This window comes from Musa acuminata, unplaced genomic scaffold (assembly GCF_036884655.1).
Source record: "Musa acuminata AAA Group cultivar baxijiao unplaced genomic scaffold, Cavendish_Baxijiao_AAA HiC_scaffold_1139, whole genome shotgun sequence".
Taxonomy (NCBI): domain Eukaryota; kingdom Viridiplantae; phylum Streptophyta; class Magnoliopsida; order Zingiberales; family Musaceae; genus Musa; species Musa acuminata.
In genome coordinates this window covers 1467743-1490987 of record NW_027021351.1, presented here as the reverse complement: position 1 = coordinate 1490987, position 23245 = coordinate 1467743, and the positions used below count along the sequence as shown (strand labels likewise).

Below are 23245 nucleotides of genomic sequence, written 5' to 3'. Positions count from 1 at the left end.
GAGGTATGATTTGAAATTGTTGAGAGCAAGGATTATGAATTTAAGAAGTAAATATCATGGTATCGCAAAGGTCGGTATTTTGTATGTATACTAAATTTTGCATCGAATGAAATCTTTGATCATCAATGTATGAGGTAGTGTATCTTTGATGAATAATTTTGAATGCAAGTATCAATGAGTTCCGTTAGAGACTTAGTTATATAGAGATATGATCAAGGCAATTGAAGAGTTGGATTGCTCTGGAATTCATATTCGCTCAAGAAAACTTGACAAGTTAAATGACAAAATCGAATAAATAAATATTGCTATCAACAATGCAAAGGAGAATAGATTAGTATGAGCCCTATAATATGATAGCGGAGGACATAGATTAAAATTACAATATATCTTTTTATGGATCAAGGAGAAATGTTTGGCGAATATAAATGTGTTGAAGTAGGTGGTCGAAACGGGTGATGAAGCAAGGATACAACTAGATGGACTTAGTTGTCCAAAACTAAGCATTATAATGGGAGTGGACTCGAAGGAGGTCCACAATGCCATTGGGGCCGATGTACTGAGCATAAAAAAAGAGAAACATATACATATACGAGGTGATGGATAATGGGGTCATGAGCATAGAAGCAATATAGTATCATAGAAGCAGGACTTTCGTAGAATTATTGAACTTTTATTCTCATGAGGTCATTGATCTTTTACTCTCATAATCGATATTAAATAATTGAGATTCACAATTTTATAGTTGTTATGTTTTCGATGGTAGCGGATGATGACGTCGCTAAGGGTCACGGGTGGCTATTGTAGATGAGGAAGAAGAGTGACAACGAAACGCGAGGCAATAAATATAGATGCCAACACTCAACATCTATATCAGTATCGCTCAACAACTGCATCGACGTCGTTATTGATGTAGAGCGACGAAAAGGTCATCGACATTTGCATCGACACCGACATATATGAAAAGTGGCATCGACATAGATGTTGAGCAATGTCGCTCGCTCAACATCTAAATCGATGCCAATGCAGATGTAGATGTAGAGTAGTGCAGCTTTGCATCTACATCGACATCGACAATGATGTGAGGAAAGACGATGCTACTCTGCATTTATGTTAACATCGATGCAAATGCCAAGCAACTCTTTTACTACTTTACATCTGTATCGGCACCGACACAATTACCAAATGAAACCAACGCAAATGTAGAAAGTCAGACATTTATGTCATCGTCTCACCTCTCACTGTCGCTCTCTTTTCTCATCTACAATAGTCACTTGCGACCACTAATAATGTTATCGTCCGTCATCATCAAAAATATAATCGAGATATTGAAATTATCTTTTTATCTATCATTTGTATACTTCTATCCATAAAATCAATAACATTAGGATAAATAGAATTAGATATTTTATTTTCATAATTATAAAAATTTTAATATAAATTTTTAAGTACGAGAATAGGGATTCTAGAGAGGTCTAATTACATAAATAATTAGCCCGATCTCGTTCCTCGTTTGTGTTAAAAGGTCTTACTACTATCCTTTGCATCATATATGACGAGAAATGACCATATGACAAAACTGCATCAAGTAAATGATGAGCGAAAGAAACACCAAAAGGCTGTGAGTTGTCACCACGAATCAGAATATAATGAGCAGCGAAAAGAGCATGTAAACGAGACAGCAAGCGTAGGCTACGAGGCCGCGATGTTCGTCTCGACATGCCACCAACTCTACCAGAAGCCCCGTGCAAACCCTCGTCGACCACAGCACAGAAACTGCTGCCATCGCGAAGATCACAATCCCATCATGGGGCACAGAAAGCGACACTGCCGAGAACATCACCATCGGCAGCATGCAGTACCCAACCAGGCTCGAGCACCGGTACAAATCCAAGTTCCCGTTCCGTCCGGCGAGCATATTGAAGACCACATAGAGGTAGAGAGCGGCGACGATGAACCAACCCAAGATGATCCCAAAGTGGAACTTTCTGGCGAGAAGCTGGAAGAGACCGAAGACCATGAGGAAGAGGAAAGGGCCGGAGAGGTCGGCGTCCTCGTGGAGACTAGGGTTCACGCGGAGGGGGTTCAGGATCGAGAGGATATCCATGGATATGAAGGGGATGCTAGTGTTGGCGGGGCCGGGTTTCGAGGGGCGAGGACGCTGGAAGGGCGGAGCCTGGCGCTCGTGGGTAACGTTGGGGTTCCCGGCGGAGGAGGGGAATACCACTGGCGAGACGGAGAACTTCTTGACCGTCACGGCAATCGGTTGGAATCGGCTGAGTCGGGACTCGGAGACACGGAGACTCGGGGAATCGGGTTTCTGCCCCGCGGTGGCTCATCTCATTTTTGCTGACCGCCTTTTAATTTATTTTGGTAATTTGATACCTATCTTTCTATCATACTCGTACATAAATATAATTAAAAATATCCAAACCTGATTTATATTTAATTATATACGTACCAATACTAAAACATAAATTTTAATACTATTTTTTAGGATAATAATAATAATAATAATATATTTTAAATTTTCTTATTAATTGCTTTCTTTATAAACAAAGATATAATATTTTATTTCCTCAATAATTAATTATATATATATATATATATATATATATATATATATCCAAAATGCTCATATATCAATCGAATAAGCATAGAACAGATGATTTATTTTTTCTTCATTTTCTATGACTCACTAAAAAAAAAGCCACAAAAAAAATCAACAAAGTGTGATATTTAGTTTAAAAAGAATGATATGTACCTCTAGTTGACACATTTGAGAAATTTATCACACATCATGTGAGATGCTTGGTGTTAGTGAACAAAAGTACCGTGGCTAATGAGTCAGCACGGTTAGGTTCGGGGGTCAATGTCGGAAACTTATGGTGGAATGAGTAGGATGATGAGGTGGCTGCGCCCCTTGAGCATCTTGGGCGAGGGTTGGACCGACGGGGTCGGTTGAGCCCTCGTGAGTGGGTGGGGGTTGGCACTCCAAGACCTGCCGACTTGAGTGTCGTTTGTAGGGAGTTATATCCTCTCGTCCCCGGGGTGGTTGGTAGCTTTTCTTCGCAGCGTGGGCACGCCCTTGGGAAGAGGGGTGTAAGCTGGCGTTGGTTGGGATTCGGGCTGATGGACCACCCTCCTCTGCATATCGGATGATGACTCCAGGGTGAAGACGCCCGTCGCTCGGGGGTGCCCACCTCCCTGCAAAATGGCCTTCGTCGGGTGCTTCCCGACTTTGGCCCCTCCGACGAGCAAGTCAGTTCGGTCCGCCCTCATTTTTTTCTCCCCCTTGGCCGGGTGTCGGACATGGATTTTTATACCTACATGCGAGGGTTGGTTGCGCCTCGGTTCGGCGTAGCCGCTGACTTTCACAAGGGTGGGATGACTTTTCTACCGAGATGACATTTTTGGGGGTGCTTGAACGCCGTTAGATGGCACCACCCCGAGCTCTCGGGGTGGTCAAGTCGCATAGTGTATCGGTACCGAACCTAACGTGGCGTGCACCCCGTGGTTCTGACAGCGTGTGGCGTCGGATTCGTGGTTGACAGCGTGTGACATTGCTAGTGATTCATCTAGGGCCAAAATATGCCCTATCACTTCTCCTTCCCCTCCGGGGTGTGCCGACAGACCCCCAACGGACCAGGAGGCATGCTTGGGGCTGAGGGACGTGATTATACTGGGTGTTTCCGTGGGAGAGGTGGATTGACTCATCGAGGGTGATTTAGAGGGGTATGACCCCATGATGTAGGTAGGACCAACCCCGCTGATTGAACGATAGGGGTCTGACGAAGTGAAATCAAAACGTTGATGCCGGCGAGTCGAGGTTGTTGTGGGGTGATTTGGATAATGGATTAGGTCATCGGTTTGGGTATCAGATTGAGCGGGATGCGATCCGGGCGTTAGATTGGCTGCGAGGTGTGGCTCGGGCATTGGAGTTGGGCCTGTGGGCCGAGTGACTACATCCGAGCTCGAGTTTTGGTGCCGACGGGTCACAAATTGAGAGCGATTTAGCGTGACTCGGATAGGAGCTAGATCTGGGGGCCGAGTGGGTAGATTCGGCTCTGAATCGGACCTAGGGACCGAATAAGTTCGGTTCCGAATCGAGTTTGGGGATCGAGTTTGTGAGCTCGGCTCTTTATCGAGTTTGGGGACCGAGCGCATGAGCTTGGCTCCATATCGAGTCTGGGGACCGAGTTTGTGAGCTCGACTCCGAATTGAGTCTGGGAACCAAGTTTGTGAGCTCAGCTCCGAATCGAGTCTGGGGACCAAGTTTGTGAGCTCGGCTCCGTATTGAGTCCAGGGACTGAGTTTGTGAGCTCGGCTCCGTATTGAGTCTGGGGACCGAGTTTTTGAGCTCGGCTCCATATCGAATGCTGAAGGGTCGCCAGTCGAGGGTGATCTAGAGCGACTTGGGCAGGAATTGTGCTTGGGGCTGACGGGTCACCAGTCAGGAGCGATCTGGAGCGACCCGGGCAGGAATCGTGCTTGGGGCTGACGGGTCACCAGTCCGGGGCGATCTGGATCGACCCGGGTAGGAATCGTGCTTGGAGTTGACGAGTCACCAGTCGGGGGCGATCTAGAGTGACCAGGGCAGGAATCGTGCTTGGGGCTGATGGGTCGCCAGTCGAGGGCGATCTGGAGCGACCCGAGCAGGAATCGTGCTTGGGGCTGATAGGTCGCCAGTCGGGGGCGATCTGGAGTGACTCGAGCAGGAATCGTGCTTGGGTGCGAGTCATACCTGAACGCCATTGTGCCACATGGCGGGCTAGGTGGAGCGCCATGTGGCATGGCGGGAAACTTCATTTTGAACGGCCTTCGGTGGGGGATCTCGGGTGATGGGATGCCTCTAGCGAGGAGTTTGAGGCGGGCGAATTTGGCGAATCCGAGGGGTTGTGACGGGTCTTAAATGCCGCGACTGTTGCTCTCCTTAGGAAGCCCTAATCGCCACCTCGCCGTGGGTCACGCCCATCTTATAGTCCCCATCTAGGGCGGTTATCATCACTCTTGCAATCAGTCCTTCGTCCTGTGCCTCGACTCCTTCCTTGCAACTCCTCCATCCTCTTTGCTTCAATCCCTCACCTCGGAAATCGAGCTTCTTTCCTGCGACTCTAAGGTCGGGATGTCTCCATCTCCGTCTTCATCTTTGTCTTCGTTTTTGTCCCCTTCTCCCACTCCTTCTCCCTCGCCTTCTCCTTCTCCTCCTGCAAGCTCCTAGGATGAGGTAGTGAGTGTGTCCTCGGGTAGCGCCTCTTCAGAGACCTCGAAGGGTTCAACCGAGCTTGAGGCCCTCAAGTCCTGGCACGATGTAGACTCGGTGGTGACCGAGGATATTTTGAGAGTGCTCCAGGATCGCTACCGCATCCCGAAGTGCTATGGCCTACACACCCCTCGTCCGGGGCAATGGTCGTATGACCAGGTCCCCGACGGATTCAGGCTGACTGTGGGGGTGCTTGAAGTTGGGTTGCGGTTTCCAGTGCACCCCGTCATTAGGGATTGTCTTTACTTCTGGGGAATTTCCCCATCCTAGGTGTCGCTCAACTCCTGGCGCTACTTGATGGTTTTCATTTGGGAGCGTCGGGGGGCTGGGATCGAACCATCCCGGTCTCTGTTTCTAGCTTTCTTCCCCCTGGGGAGGGGACCAGGCGGATATTACTTGACCATCCATAGTAGTTTCAAGATTAGTGGTGTGCCCTCCAACAACAAAGGTTGGAAGAAGCATTTCTTTTACATCAATTGTGATCAAGAGTGGGGCTTCAGCACCGGGTGGGCTATTCAGTCCATCGATAATGCCCCGCCATCGCTCTCTGCTGGTGACACAACGATGGTGGATCGTCTAAAGGGTATCCTATCCTCTTCTCGGGTAATTAAAGAGATGATCGAGGAGTGGATGGTTGGAGCTGAGCTGAAGCCCCACCATCAGGGGTATGGCTATTCGTATATAATGACTCACTCGTTCATCCCATGTCGTCTGACCGTTGTCTATTCTTGCAGAAATGGTTGACCTATGATCAATGAAGAAGACGGCCATCACTAAGGCCATCGAGCCCCCGTCTCAGGACGGGGAGGGCTCTAGAGGTGGGATTGTCGTACTGGAGGGTACGCCGAAGAGGGCGCCGACATCACCGGCATCAAAGCGCCCTCCTAAGAAAATGAAGACGACAGTTAAGAAGACACTAGCAAGCCGGGCCACTCGCTCGAGCGCCTCCCTAGTATCACCTGGGGTCCTTGCCCAGGGGGAGGGCTCGAAGAGTAGGAAGGGGAAGGGGTCGGCCGGGTTGTCCGGTAGCGACCCTTCCAAGAGGGGGCTGGCATGCCCCTTGCCAGTGCAGGAGCTGTGCCGTATCTTCTCTTGGCCTGAGGGCGGGCAGTTCCAAGCCCAGCTTATGGTTGATCTTTCGGCTGGGGAGCCGAGAGCCCCCTACGCCACCCGGTGGTCGACTCTGAAGGTCGACAGCTACCCCTGGGGTGATGGAGAAACCGCCCAAGAGTTCGTCCGAGGGGCCTTGCACCCCTCGCTAGCCAAGGACCTCTACAGCTCTGCCTTCGAGGTCTTGGTAGAGCGGGCGACCAAGTTGCTCGTTTGGGTAAGTGATGGCTTCCCCTTCCTACCGATTCCTTCCTTTGTGGATGCTGACAACGATTCTCATGCAGAGCCAACACTACGGAATGGCATTGATCGACTGGGTCCTCGATGCCGGACGGGTGATCGGGCGTCAGATGGAGCTTGACGCCGCCCTCCAGTGGGAGAACCTGGAGCTGCGAGCCAAGGGGGGTCCGAAGGCCTTTGCCGCAGTCGAAGAGCACGCCATGGCGTTGGGTGAGGAGGTGGCTCGTTTCAAGACTGAGCTAGAAGAAAGCTGGTCACACATCCGTTCATCAGATGATGAGCTGCTGATTCTCTCCTAGGACGTCGAGGCCACTAGGTCGACGGCCCAGGCCGCCGAGGAGGCACTAGAGGAGGAGCGGCTGGGGCTGCCCAGAAGGGTCGAGGAAGCGGTTGTTGGGTATAAAGCATCCGCCGGGTTCAAGGGCGGCCTGGTGAGGTCGGGCCAGGTCACGTACGAGTACGAGTATCGGGTGGCCTGTGCTCGTTTCCAGGTGAAGTACCCAGACCTGGACCTGGAGTCGGACTCGTTCGTTGACCACCTGGCGGACCAGGATGTCGACATGCCTGCGAATGTCCCCTTCGATGATGGGCCGATGACTCCTCCCCCGAGCTAGGGGCTGCACCCCCTCTCCTTTTGTGTTTTGTTTTCTTTCTTTTTCTTTTTTTTTTTTGTCTGGTCGGGCTTGGGGCCGTGTTGCCCGACCGCTATATGTACCTCCTTTATAATCAAGAAGCACTTTCATTTTGGAACTCTGGCTTGCTCTTCTCCCCGACCGTGGATGCGCAGGCTCCCATATCTTTTCTGTGTCCCGAGTAGCTCCCCCTTAAGGGTAGAATTTCTTTAGGTTCGCAGCATTCCATGTTCTCAGCAGGGGACTTCCCTCCATAGTCTTGAGTCGGTAGGTTCCTTCTCAAACCATGTCATAGACTCGATAGGGGCCTTCCTAGTTGGGTGCAAGCTTTCCCCTTGCTCGGGTCGGGTCACTTACTTCTGCTCTTCAGAGGACAAGGTTTCTAACCTGGATCGGACGTAGATGGACCCTTCAGTTGTATATCCGAGCGGTCGCCTTCTTGTATGCCAAGGCGCACAGATGTGCCCTGGCTCTTCTCTCCTCAAGGAGATCTAGGTTAGCCCGCAGTCCCTCCTCGGAGTGCCCTTGCTCATAGTTAGAGGTGCGCAAGGTCGGGAATAACATCTCGGGCGGAAGGACTGCCTCGGTCCCGAATGCCAGGCTGAACGGGACTCCCTCGAGGCGATTTTGGGAGTTGTTCGCATTACCCACAGGACGCTGGGGAGCTCATCCACCCAGGCACCATGCGCGCCTGAGATTCTCCTCTTGAGGCCTTCTAGAATTGCTCGATTCATCATTTCGGTCCGGCCGTTGGTTTGGGGGTGTGCGACCGAGCTGAACTTCAACTGGATTTCGTACGATTGGCAATAGGCCTTGAATTTAGTGTTGTTGAATTGAGTCCTGTTGTCGGCAATGATAGCCTTCGGGATCCCGAACTGGGTGATAATGTTTTTCCATGTGAAATTCTGGACATGCTTCTCGGTAATGGAGGCCAAGGGTTCGGCTTCAACCCACTTCGTGAAGTCGTCGACCCCGACTATGAGGAAACGTCGCTGACCTGACGCCGGAGGGAAGGGCCCGAGGAGATCGAACCCCCATTTGGCAAAGGGCCAGGCCACATCTATCGGAGTCAGGGGAATTGTCGGCTGGTGTGGCAGTCGGGCATGTCACTGACATTGCGGGCACTGCTGCACGTATGACATGGCATCCTGGTGCATGGTCGGCTAATAGTACCCTTGCCGGAGGGTTTTGAAGGCCAAGGTTCGTCCATCGATGTACTCCCCGCAAATCCCCTCATGGAGCTCGACGAGGATGGTTTCGGCTTCTGACGGTGTGAGGCAGCGTAGGAGGGGTTAAGAGAAAGCCCTTCGGTACAACCTTCCACTGATGACGTAGTACCAAGCTTGAGCTCACCTTAACCATCTCGCAGTCGTCGAGTCGTCGAGCTCCTTCCCGCCCGCTTTGTAGCGGAGGATATCCTCTATCCAATTCGGTGGTAGATTCATTTTGGCGACCTCGTGAGTCGTTATTGTCGGGGTCGCCACGGACTCAGTGGCTGGGGCCAACCTAGGGATGCGGGTGGAGGTCGATCTGGCCAATGCATCGGCCCGCTCGTTCCGTGCCCGAGGTATTCTGGCGACTGAAAGGCGGTTAAATTGGTGGGCGAGTCACTTTACCTCCATTAGGTATGACACCATCGTTGGGTCTCGGGCTTCGCAGCTCCTATTGACGTGCCCCATCACCAATTGGGAGTCACTGAAGACTTCAATATCGTCTACGTGCAACTCCAGAGTGAGGCATAGACCATGGAGAAGCACCTCGTACTCGGCTTCGTTGTTAGTGGGTCGAAATTACAATTGGAGCGATCTTTCATGGGTTTCTCCCGACGGGTCTCTAAGGATAAGCCCGACCCCACCCCCCCCGAAAGTGGATGAGCCGTCTACGTGCAGCGTCCACATGCACTGGCTGCTTTGTCGCCCTACAGCCTGGTCCTCGGGAGCTAGCTCAAAAATGAAATCAGCCAGCACCTGAGCTTTGATGGCGGTCCTGGGGGAGTACTAAATGTCGAATTCGCTGAGCTCGACCGACCATCGAGCATATGACCCGATGTGTTAAAGTTGGAAAGGGTCTATCGCGGTGGTTGGTCGGTGATCACTTTGATCGTGTGGGCTTGGAAGTAGGGCTGCAACTTCTGGGCCATCATGATAAGGGCGAGAGCTAGCTTCGATCAGGGAGTATCGCGTCTCGGGCCCTTCGAGGATATGGATGATGTAATGCACTGGCTGCTGCGCCGATGGTACCTCTCGAACTAACACCGAGCTGATGGCTTGAGACCGCCAGGTAGAGGCCGAGGGTCTCGCTTGGCTCGGGTGAGGCGAGTTGGGGCAAGTGGGCGAGGCACACCTTCAGCTTTTCGAAGGCCTCCTCGCACTCCGGGGTCCAAGTAAGTTGTCGGCCCGCCGTAGAACCTAGAAGAAGGGGAGGCACTTATCGCCTGAACGCGACACGAACCTGCTAAGCGCTGCCAACCTCCCGGCTAGTCGTTGTACCTCTTTGACCGAGCGAGGGGAGTGTATCTCGGTAATGGCACGTACCTTCTCTAGGTTGGTGTCTATCCCCCACTGGTGAATGATAAAGCTGCGGAACTTCCCTGAGCTGACCTTGAAGACACACTTCGTTGGGTTCAGACGCATGTTGAACCGCCTGAGCGTTTAAAACGTTTCTGCCAGGTCGGCCAAATGTGTCATTGCAACCCTGCTCTTTACAATCATGTTGTCTACGTATACCTCCATGTTCCTCCCAAGTTGGTGCTTAAAAAGTTTATCGACCATTCTTTGGTAAGTTGCGCTAATGTTCTTTAGGCCGAAGGGCATCACCTTGTAACAATACGCTCTCCGGTTGGTGACGAAGGCAGTGTCTTCTTGGTCTTGGGTCGCCATCCGGATTTGGTTGTAGCCCGAGAACGCATCCAGGAACATAAGGCGTTCATGACCTGCGGTGGCGTCAACTAATTGGTCTATCATGGGGAGCGGATAGCAGTCGTTGGGATATGCCTGGTTGAGATCGATATAATCAATACACATTCTCCAACTTCTATTAGGCTTCTTAACGAGGACTACATTCGACAACCACCGGGGGCATTTAACCTTGGCGATAGACCTGGCCTTTATAAGGCGATCAACCTCATCTCCGATCACTTTCTGCCGGTTGGGGGCAAACCTTCTTAGCCTTTGCTTTACCGGCCGTGCCTCGGGGTTGATGTTGAGTCGGTGTTGCGCCATCTCTGGGTCAATCTCGGGCATCTCTTTGGGGGACCATGTGAATATGTCGACGTTCTTTCCCAGGAAATCAACAAGGTGGAGCTAGTCTTCTTCGGGGAGTGCAGTCCCGACCTTGACATTCTGGTCAGATCGACTCCTCTTCAGGGGTACCTCAATAAGTGGCACCAGGGGCTCGAGCGTCGCTCGTGGTACGGGTGTTCCACGGGGGTCGGGAACCGGAGTTGGGTGCGTCTTTGCTGGGAGAGTAACCGCAGTGAGGTAGCATCGCCTCGACTCCCCTGGGTCACTTCGGGCCTCCCCAACCCTAGCCGAGGTCAGGAACTTGATGGTTCTGTGGTAGGTGGAGACCACCACCTTGATCTTGTTGAGGGTTGGGCGGCCAAGGATGACATTGTAGGCCGAGGGCAGGTCGACTACCATAAAGGTGGTCATTATTGTTTTCGCTCTCGGTTCCTCCCCGATGGGGAGATGGAATCCCCCGTGAACCCTGTAAGTGCTGATGCCACAGGGGTGAGATCTCCCCTGGTCAAGTCGAGCCTCTTAAAGATATCGAAGTAGAGAATGTCGGCGGAACTCCTGGTGTCAACCATCACCCTCTTAACTCGAGCGTTGGCGATTTGGATGGAGATCACCAAAGCGTCATCATGGTGGGAGCGCTCGACCTCTCTTGCCCCAAAAGTGATTTTAGGCTCGTGCTCAGGCCGAGGATGTTTCTCCATCGTGCTGCGGGCGTAGGCCTTTCTTGTTGTCGTGATGCTGCCGCTAGTTACTGGCATGCCAGAAATGACGTCGATCTGTCTCTCGGTGGGTCCCCTGGGGCGTGGAGTCGCCTCTTGGGATTTGAGGTAGCATCCGAGGTGGCCTCTCCGGATTAGTGCCTCTATTTGATTCCGGAGGTCGCGACAGTCCTCTGTGTCATGACCGTGGTCTCGGTGGAACCTACAATATTTGGATTGATCTATGCGGGCGGCCTTCATAGGACGAGGTTGCTGCAAGAGACCCGTCTCCTTGATTTGGAGGAAGATCTTGGTGCGGGATGCATTTAGGGGAAGAGGCGGGGGCCTTGGGAGCGATAGCTCTTATCAGCTGAGCCCACGGCGGGGAGGTGTCGAAACCGCCGAGGTCATTCCCCGAGACAATTCAAACCTTGGCTTCTTGCCTTCTACGTGCCTCCCCGCCACTAGTGCCTCGGCGACAACGTACTGGTTGGCGCGTTGGAGCATTTCGAAGATGGTCGTTGGTAGCTTCTCGATCAATGACCAAAAGAACCTCGAAGGCTTCAGACCCATCAAAAAGGCCTGCAAGATTAGAGAGGGTTGAGCATCCAAAAACCCCCGAATCTCGGTGGCAAACCATGCCATGAACTGAGAGAGCGACTCATCCTCGCGCTGAGATAGTGCGAGCAGAGTGGCCATGGAAGGCCTGAGTCGCGTGCTGGTGAGGAAGTTTTACTCGAATTTCTCGGTGAGCTGGTCGAAGGACGAGACTGAGGTTTGAGGTAGTCAGCTGAACCACGTTCGCGCTGGCCCCCTCAGAGTGGTCGGAAACGCTCGACACATCAGCGCATCGGAGGTGCCATAGAGGGCCATCTGGGCCCGGAATATAGAGACGTGCTCCATGGGATCGAAGCCTCTGTCATATGTTTCTAGTGTCGGCAGCCTGAAGTTGAGGGGTACTGGCTTGTCCTGTACTTCCTGAGTGAAGGGAGACCCGCCCGAGGCGCCCTCGCTGGACTCGCTCTGCGATTTTCGAAGCTCGCGCTGGAATGCATCTAGGCGTTGGTTGACCCAGGATAGCTGGGCTCTAAGCGAGTTGTCCACCGAGTCGGACGATATGGTGTTAGGCTCAAGATGAGATAGCGTGACTCGACAGGGTGCAGGTGTGTTTTGCCCAGGAGGACCCCTCGGGTCCGTCGCTTGCTCTTGGGCTTCTCCGATCCCGACTTGCTCCCCATTCGGGGGTTGCTGGGTCAGATTGGTCGGGGGTGTCGCCAACCGCACGATTTGAGGGATGATTGGGGTGAGCGTCTGCATCATGCCCGCCATAGCCTACACTTGCTTGGTTAGGCTAAGGAACGCCTCAAGTGTCACGACCAAGGGCCCCGGGGCAAGCCTCGAGGGCGACAATCTCGGGTCGTTGAACAGACGCCAGTAGCGATTTGGCATCGAAGTCGGTATCCTCCCGTCCGTAAGGCCGGGGAGGGCTTGACTTTCTGGTTTGGTGGGAGGGAGGGAGGTCGGGAGTTCTCTCCCGGGGCAAGCTCTTGCCAGGTGTTCCAGCGACATGGCCCTCCTTCTAGTGCCAAAATGTTAGTGAACAAAAGTACCATGGTTGATGAGTCAACACGGTTAGGTCCGCAGGCCGATGTCGGGAACTTCTGGTGGAATAAGTGTGATGATGAGGTGGCTGCGCCTCTTGAGCATCTCGGGCGAGGGTCGGACCGGCGAGGTCGGTTGAGCCCTCGTGAGTGGGTGGGGGTTGGCGCTCCAAGACCTGCCGACTTGAGTGTCGTTTGTGGGGAATTGTATCCTCTCATCCCCGGGGTGGTTGGCAGCTTTTCTTCGCGGCGTGGGCACGCCCTTGGGAAGAGGGGTGCAAGCTGGCATTGGTTGGGATTTGGGTCGACGGACCACCCTCCTCTGCGTATTGGATGATGACTCCAGGGTAAAGACGCCCGTCACTCGGGGGTGCCCACCTCCCTATAAAATGGCCTTCGTCGGGTGCTTCCCGACTTTGGCCCCTCCGACGAGCAAGTCAGTTCAGTCCGCCCTCGTTTTTTTCTCTCTCCTGGCCGGGTATCGGACATGGGTTTTTATACCTATGTGCGAGGGTTGGTTGCGCCTCGATTCAGTGTAGCCACTGACTTTCGCAAGGGCGGGATGACTTTTCTGACGAGATAGCATCTTTGGGGGTGTCTGAGCGGCATCAAATGGTACCGCCCCAAGCTCTCGGGGTGGTCAAGTCACATAGTATATCGGTACTGAACCTGATATGGCGTACACCTTGTGGTTCTGACGACGTGTGGCGTCGGATTCGTGGTTAACAATTCATCTAGGGCCAAAATATGCCCTATCACTTAGCATAGAAACTTACAGTAAATAACCATCAATATGACCACCAACACTTGAGGAGGCAATTTAATGATGAATTGCGTGTGTCGTAACTTTATTTCCTTGCTGTTGAAGACAACATATAAAGCTTGATCATAGCCCTTAGCAACCTTTAATGCTATGGTATAGTGGCTGCTAAAATAAAAATAAAAAATAACAGCGAAAATATATCGAATTATGTATAGATAAATGAAAGCCGAAACAAGAAGATTGTATCCACCAAGAATCAAACAGCCCTCCATCTTTATTCTTTGTTGCTTTCTTTGAGCTTTCTGCTTTGGCCAACCTTCTTATGGCTGCGCCGGCATGGGTTTGTTCTTCAAGAAATGCTCGAAGAGCATCAGAGCTTGTCGGGGACGATGAAGAGGGACCTCATGTCCGGCTCCCGTAACAGTCACATAGGTTAGGCCTTTGTAGATTTGACTCCATCCACCAACCTAATGGATGCATCGAACACGAAAAGACACCGAAATGTTCTCCGATAAGCTTCATCATGAACGTGAACAAGTAGTAGCATCAGAGAGAGGATTCTTGTGACTGACCTTCCCATGGTCATACCATGGGTACCACTTCTCGAGGGTTCTTAATCTGAGAGCATCAATCGAGTATCTTGTTGCAGTTAAGGGGACTACAGCATCTGTATCACCACTGTCGCAAAGTGCAGCACAGCCATAGATATCAGAGGATGAACATTAGCAAAAATTCTATCATCAAAGCAAAACAAATGTGTTGTTTATAGAGGTTGTGAAGCAGTCTCTAGAAACTGAAATAGAATTAGTTCATCTGTTGATCTGAAGCTGGCATCCTTCACAGGTTGAACAGAATCGAACAATTCAGTGACATGCATCTGATTCAATCTCATTTGCGGAAGCATTTTCCAGTGAAATTTAATATCTACTCTTGCTTCAGGCAGTGTACCATAGACCATGCAGTTTGATGAATGAAGAAAAAGTCCATGTTTCCTTTATAGTGAAAGTTCATCATATACATATTGTTCATCATATGCGATAGATTTCATCATGTAAAAAACCAATGGATTTTAGTTTTCAGATATTATGTATTTAAAATAAGGGAAAAAAAAAAGACAGAGTTCCTCAAATGTACCTGAAAACCCATATCCTTAGGCCGGCAGCAATGAGTTCACGGTAAATAGGAAGCATGGACTTGGGTGAATCTCCCCAGTTCTCACTAATAGTATCGCTGTCATGCGTTTCGGGTGAACGATCAGTGGAATCTCAACTTACATGTAAATTTACAGTCATTCCAACACAAACCTGCATGTATCCCAACCATATGGTATTCCAGTAACGTTGGCATGCATCGCTCTTTGGACATCGGCACGGTTGTAGTAAATCCTGGAATACCTTTCTGTGCAGGGATCGTAAGCTCTGGACATCCAAGGCTGAGTTGGGAAGACAAAATTACAAGAAGCATAAGATGAAACACGGGGAATTCAATCGATGTCAAATTTGCGGTTTACTCGGGAGCGGATTGCTCACATAATGACCCCTTAGATTGCGCTTGAGAGATCGGGGATGATCGTTGCAAGGAAGCGTGTAGATGCTGTAAGGGTCGATGTTCCCCATCTCTGAGTCTGCGGTGTCGAGGGCGTTTACGCATGCATCTGAAGGGTGTTCGGAGGCTTGGTAGTCGCAGCGGACCCTCAGAATTCGGTAGGTGGCATCCGAGATGAGGCCATGAGTCCACCAGTACTCGAAGGTTCCAACATAATCGTGGTAATCATCGGTCACTGCATTGCCTACCTGCATTAGAGTAGAATTCACACATCAATCCTTACATATTTATGAGCTTTTACGTTAAGTCAGATTTAGTGTTGAACGAGCCAATAAAGAAGAAGGGAAATGCACGAGAATTAGTCAAACATCATGCGAACTAAAGAGGGATCGATACAGAATTCGACCTGATAAGGAATTTGATTGCAGAAAGGTTGCACAACTTACCAGGAATCCCCTGAAATTAATGGTCGCATTCTCAACGCCGACCTTCTTTCTGTACACAAGCTGGGACAGCTGAGGAACATAATGCCCTGTGTCGAAAGGGATGAATCAAATTTGGGTGTGAACGTATTGATTCGAAACAAGAAGAATATATGACAGAAGAATTAAGCCGGTGATTAATCTTATGAGACCTGCATAGCTCTCTCCAGCTATGTAGAATTCGCGATGTTTATACTGAGGAAACCTCTCGAACCATTTCACCAGGAAATTATATGCATCCACAGCTAGAAGAAGAAGAAGAAGAAGAAGAAGAAGAAGAATTATTTGAAACCGAAAAATTTTTCTTACAGAAAACTAGTAATCTAACCTGTTCTGTGGTCTCCAGAAGTGTGGAGATCAGAGGAAGTATTAGTGTACGAGAAGCCAACGCCTGCAGGCGAGTCCAAGAACAGCACGTTCGCCACTGCCGACACCAAATTCAATCGGAAAAGTTGGTAAAGGAAGGATTTTTACGAGCACACACACCACGAAGATGCATAAAAGTCGAATCTTTGAGGGAGAAGCCACCGGTGTTCCAAGCGTAGGGATTCAGGTAGAGGGTCTTCCCGTCGGAATCGATCCGGAAGGGGCCGAGTTCCTCGGATGCGCCGTAGGCGATGGAGGAGCACCCGGGGCCGCCGTTGAGCCAGAGGACGAGGGGCGCGGGCTGAGCGGAAGGCGGCGCCTCCACGAGCCAGTAGAAGAGAGCGCGGCCGGCGCGGGCGTCGACGGTGACGTAGCCGGAGTACTGGGCGAAGTCAACGCGGGGCTGGCCGGGGAGGCGGGCCACCCTGTCCTGTTCCTGCTGCTCCGCTGGCGAGCAAGAAGCCGCCGCTACCGCTGCTAAGCCCGCCACCAGCAGCAGCAAGCATATCCGAGAGGAGGAAGAGGAAGAGCCCGAGGAACGAGCAAGCAAGGACAGGGAAGAGAACCTCATTGGCCTTTTTCCTCGCTCTCCCTCTCTCTCTCGTTGATTGGTTTGGCTGTCGCGAGAGGGAGAGAGAGAGAGAGAGGGAGGGGAGTATATACTGAAACGAAAGGAGAAGGGTGGGGCCCACGGAAGAAGGCTGCCAGAGACATTGTATTATTATTGTTTGGTTGGCTACTGATATAGCAAGAAAGATTTCATCGCCGTTAAATCCGAACAGTACGGTGATGTTTTGGAGGCAGATTTCATCTCATTGACTTCAAACTTCTCTCATGACCAATAGAAAAGACAAATCCAATCTTATTCTGTGTTCATTTTAGGATAAAATGATGTTAGATCAAAAGATTTTGAGATAATCTAATTTGGAGTTCATATAATCTAAAGGAGGAATCGTAGATCGTTAGTTAGTTAGATATGATACGATAGTTTTACCCCTATAGAATTACATTAGCAGTGAACTCGTAAAATTCATGATTGTGTCATGCACATAGCTTTTAGGTAGTTGATGATGACATTAAAATGCATCATGGTTGACATTGACATATTGAATCATGTTTTTAGTTTTCTTAGACATGACTCAATATTTTATATTATGATAAAGTGTGAGCATTCTCATTACTTTTTAATCACTTCCAAGCATGATTATTGTTTCTTCTTTGTAAAGATTTCTTAATATAAGTGCAAAATAAAGATCATGAAATTTAATTATAATGCACTATAAATTTGTTTATATTTGTAAGCTTCTAGTAGTAAAATAAATTTAAAATGTGCAATTGAAACACTATACCTTTATAAGATGAAATTAATCTGTTAGCCTTACATGAGTTACTATAACTTGTAATGAATCTTAAATCAAAAGCACTTATAAAAAAAAAAAAATCTTAAATCAAAAGCTACATGTATATTTTTTTTGTTTTGCTTGAATAAGTTACTAGATTCATTTCATTTCTTATGCATTTAATATAAGTAAGCAGTATACACATGCATATGGATGGCTAAACTTATAAAGATTGTATAATATTTAGAAATAAATAAAGCTTAATCTGCAAATAATAATTTGAAATGTGGAAGTCTATGGTACATAGAAACAATATTGTAATGTTATTAATGTTACAATATACTTTTATGGAAAATCTTTATAATAAAATATTATGTGATGCATATATAAAATAATGTTATGCATATCTTACAATATGTTACTGCTAAATTTTCTTACAAATGTGGGAGCATTTCAAATTTCTTAAGAAATGTAGTGCTAACAATATCATGTTTATATTTATGAATTTATTTATTATATGTAATTACTTATCATCTTTTCAGTGTGATAATTTGTAAATATTTTGGCATGCTTCTTGATGACATTGTTATGTATTACAATTATTTGTTCACATGATTCATGTCAAACATAAAATAAATTATATATTTTATAAATTAAAAAAATTATATGACTATATAATATGTCATGATAGTTTTAACAAAGACACAAATAAGAGAACTATAATCTTAATATCATTAAGGGGATACGTTAACCTAGTTAGAACCCCAGGCCAAGGAGCATATTAAAAAATAAAGAGTAAAAAATATATTAATACATAAATAGAGCTTAACTCTAACCATTAATTTTATTACTTCTATGTAAATGTATATGAAGCGTATATCCCTAAAAGAGATATGAAACGATGTTTTTCATGAGATACGACTCTATACACATCCTTGATAGATAGAGACTCTCTTACATGAAAGTGATTATGTAATCACGATTAGGGATCTAGGTAATCTCTAGAAACTCTCATGAATAATCAAGATATACTGTACGATCCATGAATAACGAATGTAAATATCAATATTATATATATGATAGTTGAAATATAGATCAAAAGAATATTCTTTACATGAAACCATCTTATTAAGTGAAGTTTAAGTATTTAAAGACACTAAGCTCATTGCAATATCAGCACCGAGTAGTTTATTTTAATTAATTTTGAGGAAAATTTTGTATTGTCCCTATCATTACAACCTTTTTTTGAGGGCAGGGATGTTAATAAGGTATGACGATGGTGGCTGGCTAGGATTTATCAGTCTAATTTGGTTTTGATTTAATTTACATTAAAATTTTTGACTTGCATTCGTCTTGATGTTGAGAGATATTCATAATGTGATCCCTCTCTTATGTTGAAGTTAAAGAGTTTTATGTTACATATTTAAAAAAGAGAAAAGCCAAATCTTATTTATCGGACTCTTGTTTGTCTTTTATTATCATCTTTCATAACTGTAAGTGATCTTTCTCTTCAGTTGGAATATAGGAGTTGATGTAGCATATTTGTTGGCTTGATTTTATCTTTTTTTTCATTGATTAGGATGCTCAAGTATGTGATAAATTTTATTTATTTATTTTTATAAAATAATTAGTTTGCTCCCTAGTGATTATCATTAACAATATTATTGATTCAAAACTTTATTATCTTTTCTCTTTATCTTGAATTATGGAGCAGTAATTTTTCTTTTCCTTGAGAATTTTACTATATTATCATGATATGGAAGTATATAAATAGGATGGGTAAAGGAGCCTTTCCCTTGGCTTGATCTATGGCTTGAAACTAGGAGATATTAAAAAGTCCACCAATCCCAAGGATCCATAATTAATCCAATCCTATGGATCCAACAACAAACAATAGAAATATTGAGTTGTTTAGTCTTCGATCTTATCTTGTATATATATAGGTAAGATCTGTACATATAAAAGATACATGCAAATACATAGTATAGAATGCTCATTCTTTTTTTTTTATTCGACAATCGGCCCAATCTTTTTTCTAACATATTGGAAAAAGATTGGGCCATATAAAATAATGAAAATTTTTAACACATCCCAAGAAAACACCTAAAAGCTATATCCAATCATATAATATAATGACATTATTTATCATGGGTATGAAAGGTTGTGGGATATCCTAAAGCCCAAGTAATTTATGGGGATTCTCTTAATCTAAGTAGAATTGTAAGTGATTTATGTGCATCTTAGTATTGAGATAGTCATATGTGGTAACATTTTAAGTAATTTATGGTGCATAATTCACTTCCAAATAAATAGATTTTAAGGATATTTGACAATGAAGTTAACAAAAAAAAAAAAAAAAAAAAGGTAGCCGAAGATATCTATGAATTTTTTCATATTTATTTATAAAAATCTGACTAATTAGCTAATTTCTGAATTTAATTTACTAAGGGGTTGGATATACCAAATAAAAAAGAATATTTAAATATGATTTAAATACCGAAATTGAATATTTAATTTTCTCAACTGAATCCAAATTAAAAATGATTATTTAAATACCAAAACCTAAACTCAACTTGAACATCTATTTTTCTGTCAAATTAATTTTATCTTTGATTAATTTAAATAAATTAGGTTATTTTGTTAGGACCTTATGATTTTGTTATTGTTATAAATAAACTCAACTACTTACATAAAATTCTTTTTATCTTTTTTGTTTTCATTTTATTTTTAATATTTAATATTTTTTATTTTTTATCACGTGAACTCGAACATAAGAACTTCCTCACAAGAGAGAGAGAGAGAGAGAGAGAAACTTTATCCCTTATTTTGTTAGGACCTTATGATTTTGTTATTGTTATACATAAACTCAACTACTTACATAAAATTTTTTTATCTTATTTGTTTTCATTTTATTTTTAATATTTAATTTTTTTATATTAAACTACGTATAAGATATTATTACATGAACTCGAACATAAGAACTTCCTCAGCAAGACAAAAGAGAGAGAGAGAGAGACTTAATCCCAAAGAGGCTAACAAAATCAATTTGTTGACTCCTAATTCTTACGTATATCCAACAAACTATATAAATCATATTGATGCATTATCTTGATGTGACATTCATGTTTCATGGGAAGGTCAAAATGTAGCCAATCAAGAGAGGTCACATGGAATTCAACATGTTATCCTCTTTTGCTTAAGCATTAAATTAGCTCCATACAAATAATGCACTCTTTTGCTAGCAAACTTTACGAGTCCAAATGTTATCCTCCCACGTTATTATTATTGTTATTATTATTTTGAAGGCTTTCATAAGACTAACAAGATTCTAATTGTGATCCCATCTAATTTGTCATGTTTAGGTAATGAAATCATGTAAGCCAACATCATCTCTTATATTATTGATCCGTGTCATTTTATTAAAGTGAAAATAATATTTTATTTATGATTAATAATTAACATTATCTCTTATATCATTATTTTTTTCAAGTGAATAAATAATTAACATGAGATTCGATCCAAAAACTTACTATCAATATTCAATGTTCTTATCGGTTATTTAATGTCTACAAAATTTGTAGGATAAAAACTTTGATCCTCGTCCTTTGATAAGTATTGTTGATACATCATCATCAAATCAATATTTTATATATAAAAATTATCATGTTATTACGTGTCATCGATAAGTCCGAGCTTATAAATGAGAATTATTTATTTTAAATTTTGTAATCCTAAAATCTTTAACCTCTAGATGAGATAATATTTATCAATTTCTATTCTTGATACGATCACTAAAATATTTAGACGGGACAATGATAACCCCTCCCATGAGGCCATGACATATCAAGTAAATCCATATGCTACATTGTTTTCAGTGACAGACAATCCAAAGCAAAGCAAAGCAAACCTAACAAGTGACTTAATCACACTCGCATATGTACCAATAATTCAAGTGTTCGGGTGCACTATGACATCTTCCATCCATAAGAAGCACACATGCTAATTTGTTTTGTAGTGACATATAATACATGCAAACAGATGAAGGTATCTGACAAAGGCAGTAGTAAACAAAACACAGTACTCTTTTGTTCATTTTGAAGGTTGACTCATGCAATGGCATTCCTCGAGGAAGGAAAGAGGAGACCACATGGTTTATGGGCAACAAGTCACGGTAGGTGGACAGAAGTAATCCTCTGATAGCTATCAAACGAAGGAATAAGTAGGGGGAAGGAGAAGACAGGGAAGACAAAAGGAGAATAGTTGGGAGTAGGATCAAAGATGATTGCTTTCTTATGCATTGCAATCATGCTTTTGTCATTTGTAGGACGGGGAGAGAGTTCCATATACATAAATTTTTATCTTATATATATTTATATTTATTATTAGGCTGACAGTCCATTTAATTATATCGATTTTTTTTCACTTACTTTGTGATTTTTACTCTTCACGTTAGAAGGATTTTTTACATAAATCTCGATATTCTATTTGATTATGATTTTCATTTAATTCCACTGTATGTTACGATATTTGTTCATATACAAAAGTTTCTCCTTTTTTATCCCATCATATATATCTATGAATGAAATTATAAAACTTGATTACACAGATTGATCGAAAACTAAGAATCGACTTCTCATCCAATCTAATTTATTAATTATTTCATTTGAGCTTTTTTATTTACAATATAAATTTATTTGAATGTTTTCCATTGTAAGAAAAAAAGAAGTATTCTTTTTTTCTTTTTACACAGACTTTTATCCTTATATCTTCCATTTCCGTGAATCAAATCGATAGTTATGAATCCACTAATTAGTTTATTTAAATATTAAAAATCTGAAATATCCTCAGTTTTTATTTATGATCAAAGTATATTTTTATTATAAGAATGAAAAACGACCCTCCATTATATTTATTACTCTCTTATCACCCCAATGTCTTTTATTATATCCTAAGAAATAATTTTTATGATATTAATCATAGTTTTCATTTTTGTATAATGCATAATTATTATTAAACTTGCAGTCTAATCAACCTATTGGTTCAATCAATGATGTTAAGAATATGATAACCATAATTAAATGCAAATAATAATGATAATAATAATAATAAATATAAAAATTGATTTGAGATTTGAATCCTAATCTCTCTTTACCTGTAGTTACTTGGTGATGAATGAACCTATGATACTGAGTTCCTCTTTTGTTGGGATGGGCATTTTATAACACAAGTCATCACCAAACATAAATTATGGAAGTTGATGTACAACCAAGTGCTCACCACATCTACCATGTTAATCAAAACATAAATTATGTATATATTTTATTATTATTTAAATAAATATTTTATCATATTTATATTTTATGAACATGATATATGATGTGCCCATATTATGGATTTTAAAAATTAATATATATATTTTTTTTAAATATTATGCTCAAAATTCTTTCCAATGCTATTTTATATGAATTGATGCTAATTTTAAGTATGTTTTGTAATGAAAAGTTCTGATCCTTTGGTGTAATAAGTTTGAGTGATAAAATTATAACCATTATGTCATGGATTATAGGTTGAATTATTAGCAAATTGGTAATAAAATTTAGGTGAATTTATAGATTAGGTATAATATTAGGAGGATTCTACCCAAATTATTACTATAAATCATTATTTATATTAGAAGTTATAAGTGATTTAAGATGCAAGGTACTTAATTTAGGTATATCATGACCCTATATTCTAATTTGATATATTTTCAGCTCCATAGCACACTCGATCACCGAGGACTATGGCTCCTTTGATGAAAATCTAATTTTAAGCCTAAATAGATAAATATAAGATTAACTTAATGTAAAATAATTATCATATATATTATATATATTTAAATATATTTTTGAAAGTATATTTTGAATATGATGAATGTCATAAGTTAACCGTAGTACAATATTAATGTACACCTTATATATGAAGAAAGA

At 44.2% G+C, this 23245-nt stretch overlaps 3 protein-coding genes across 3 annotated transcripts; all 3 read right to left on the bottom strand.

The window, feature by feature from the left end:
• Positions 1 to 1636: 1636 nt before the first annotated feature.
• LOC135671393 (uncharacterized) lies at positions 1637 to 4752 on the bottom strand. Its single transcript, XM_065179497.1, has 2 exons — positions 4448 to 4752; positions 1637 to 2273 (listed from the first exon to the last, which is right to left on the bottom strand). Exons 1-2 carry the CDS (start codon positions 4750 to 4752, stop codon positions 1637 to 1639), a joined length of 942 nt encoding a protein of 313 aa, XP_065035569.1.
• Positions 4753 to 10894: 6142 nt separating this feature from the next.
• Positions 10895 to 11878, bottom strand: LOC103974013 (uncharacterized). The gene is made up of 2 exons (XM_009388728.2): positions 11610 to 11878; positions 10895 to 11402 (listed from the first exon to the last, which is right to left on the bottom strand). Exons 1-2 carry the CDS (start codon positions 11876 to 11878, stop codon positions 10895 to 10897), a joined length of 777 nt encoding a protein of 258 aa, XP_009387003.2.
• Positions 11879 to 13599: 1721 nt separating this feature from the next.
• On the bottom strand, positions 13600 to 16577 carry LOC135671394 (serine carboxypeptidase-like 27). Its single transcript, XM_065179499.1, has 9 exons — positions 16099 to 16577; positions 15899 to 15994; positions 15723 to 15815; positions 15535 to 15620; positions 15073 to 15336; positions 14848 to 14975; positions 14678 to 14773; positions 14116 to 14221; positions 13600 to 14010 (listed from the first exon to the last, which is right to left on the bottom strand). Exons 1-9 carry the CDS (start codon positions 16505 to 16507, stop codon positions 13864 to 13866), a joined length of 1425 nt encoding a protein of 474 aa, XP_065035571.1. The 5' UTR covers positions 16508 to 16577; the 3' UTR covers positions 13600 to 13863.
• Between the last annotated feature and the right edge of the window lie 6668 nt (positions 16578 to 23245).

Coding starts and splice junctions, on each gene's coding strand:
- LOC135671393 (XM_065179497.1), bottom strand. CDS start 4,752: ATGGCGTTCAGGTATGACTCGCACCCAAGCACGATTCCTGCTCGAGTC. Junction 2,274..4,447: donor CTCCAGATCGCTCCTGACTG/GTGACCCGTCAG, acceptor GTCCCGACTCAG/CCGATTCCAACCGATTGCCG.
- LOC103974013 (XM_009388728.2), bottom strand. CDS start 11,878: ATGGCCACTCTGCTCGCACTATCTCAGCGCGAGGATGAGTCGCTCTCT. Junction 11,403..11,609: donor GTAGAAGGCAAGAAGCCAAG/GTTTGAATTGTC, acceptor CAAATATTGTAG/GTTCCACCGAGACCACGGTC.
- LOC135671394 (XM_065179499.1), bottom strand. CDS start 16,507: ATGAGGTTCTCTTCCCTGTCCTTGCTTGCTCGTTCCTCGGGCTCTTCC. Junction 15,621..15,722: donor AGCTGGAGAGAGCTATGCAG/GTCTCATAAGAT, acceptor CTTTCGACACAG/GGCATTATGTTCCTCAGCTG. Junction 14,976..15,072: donor GCAATCTAAGGGGTCATTAT/GTGAGCAATCCG, acceptor TTCCCAACTCAG/CCTTGGATGTCCAGAGCTTA.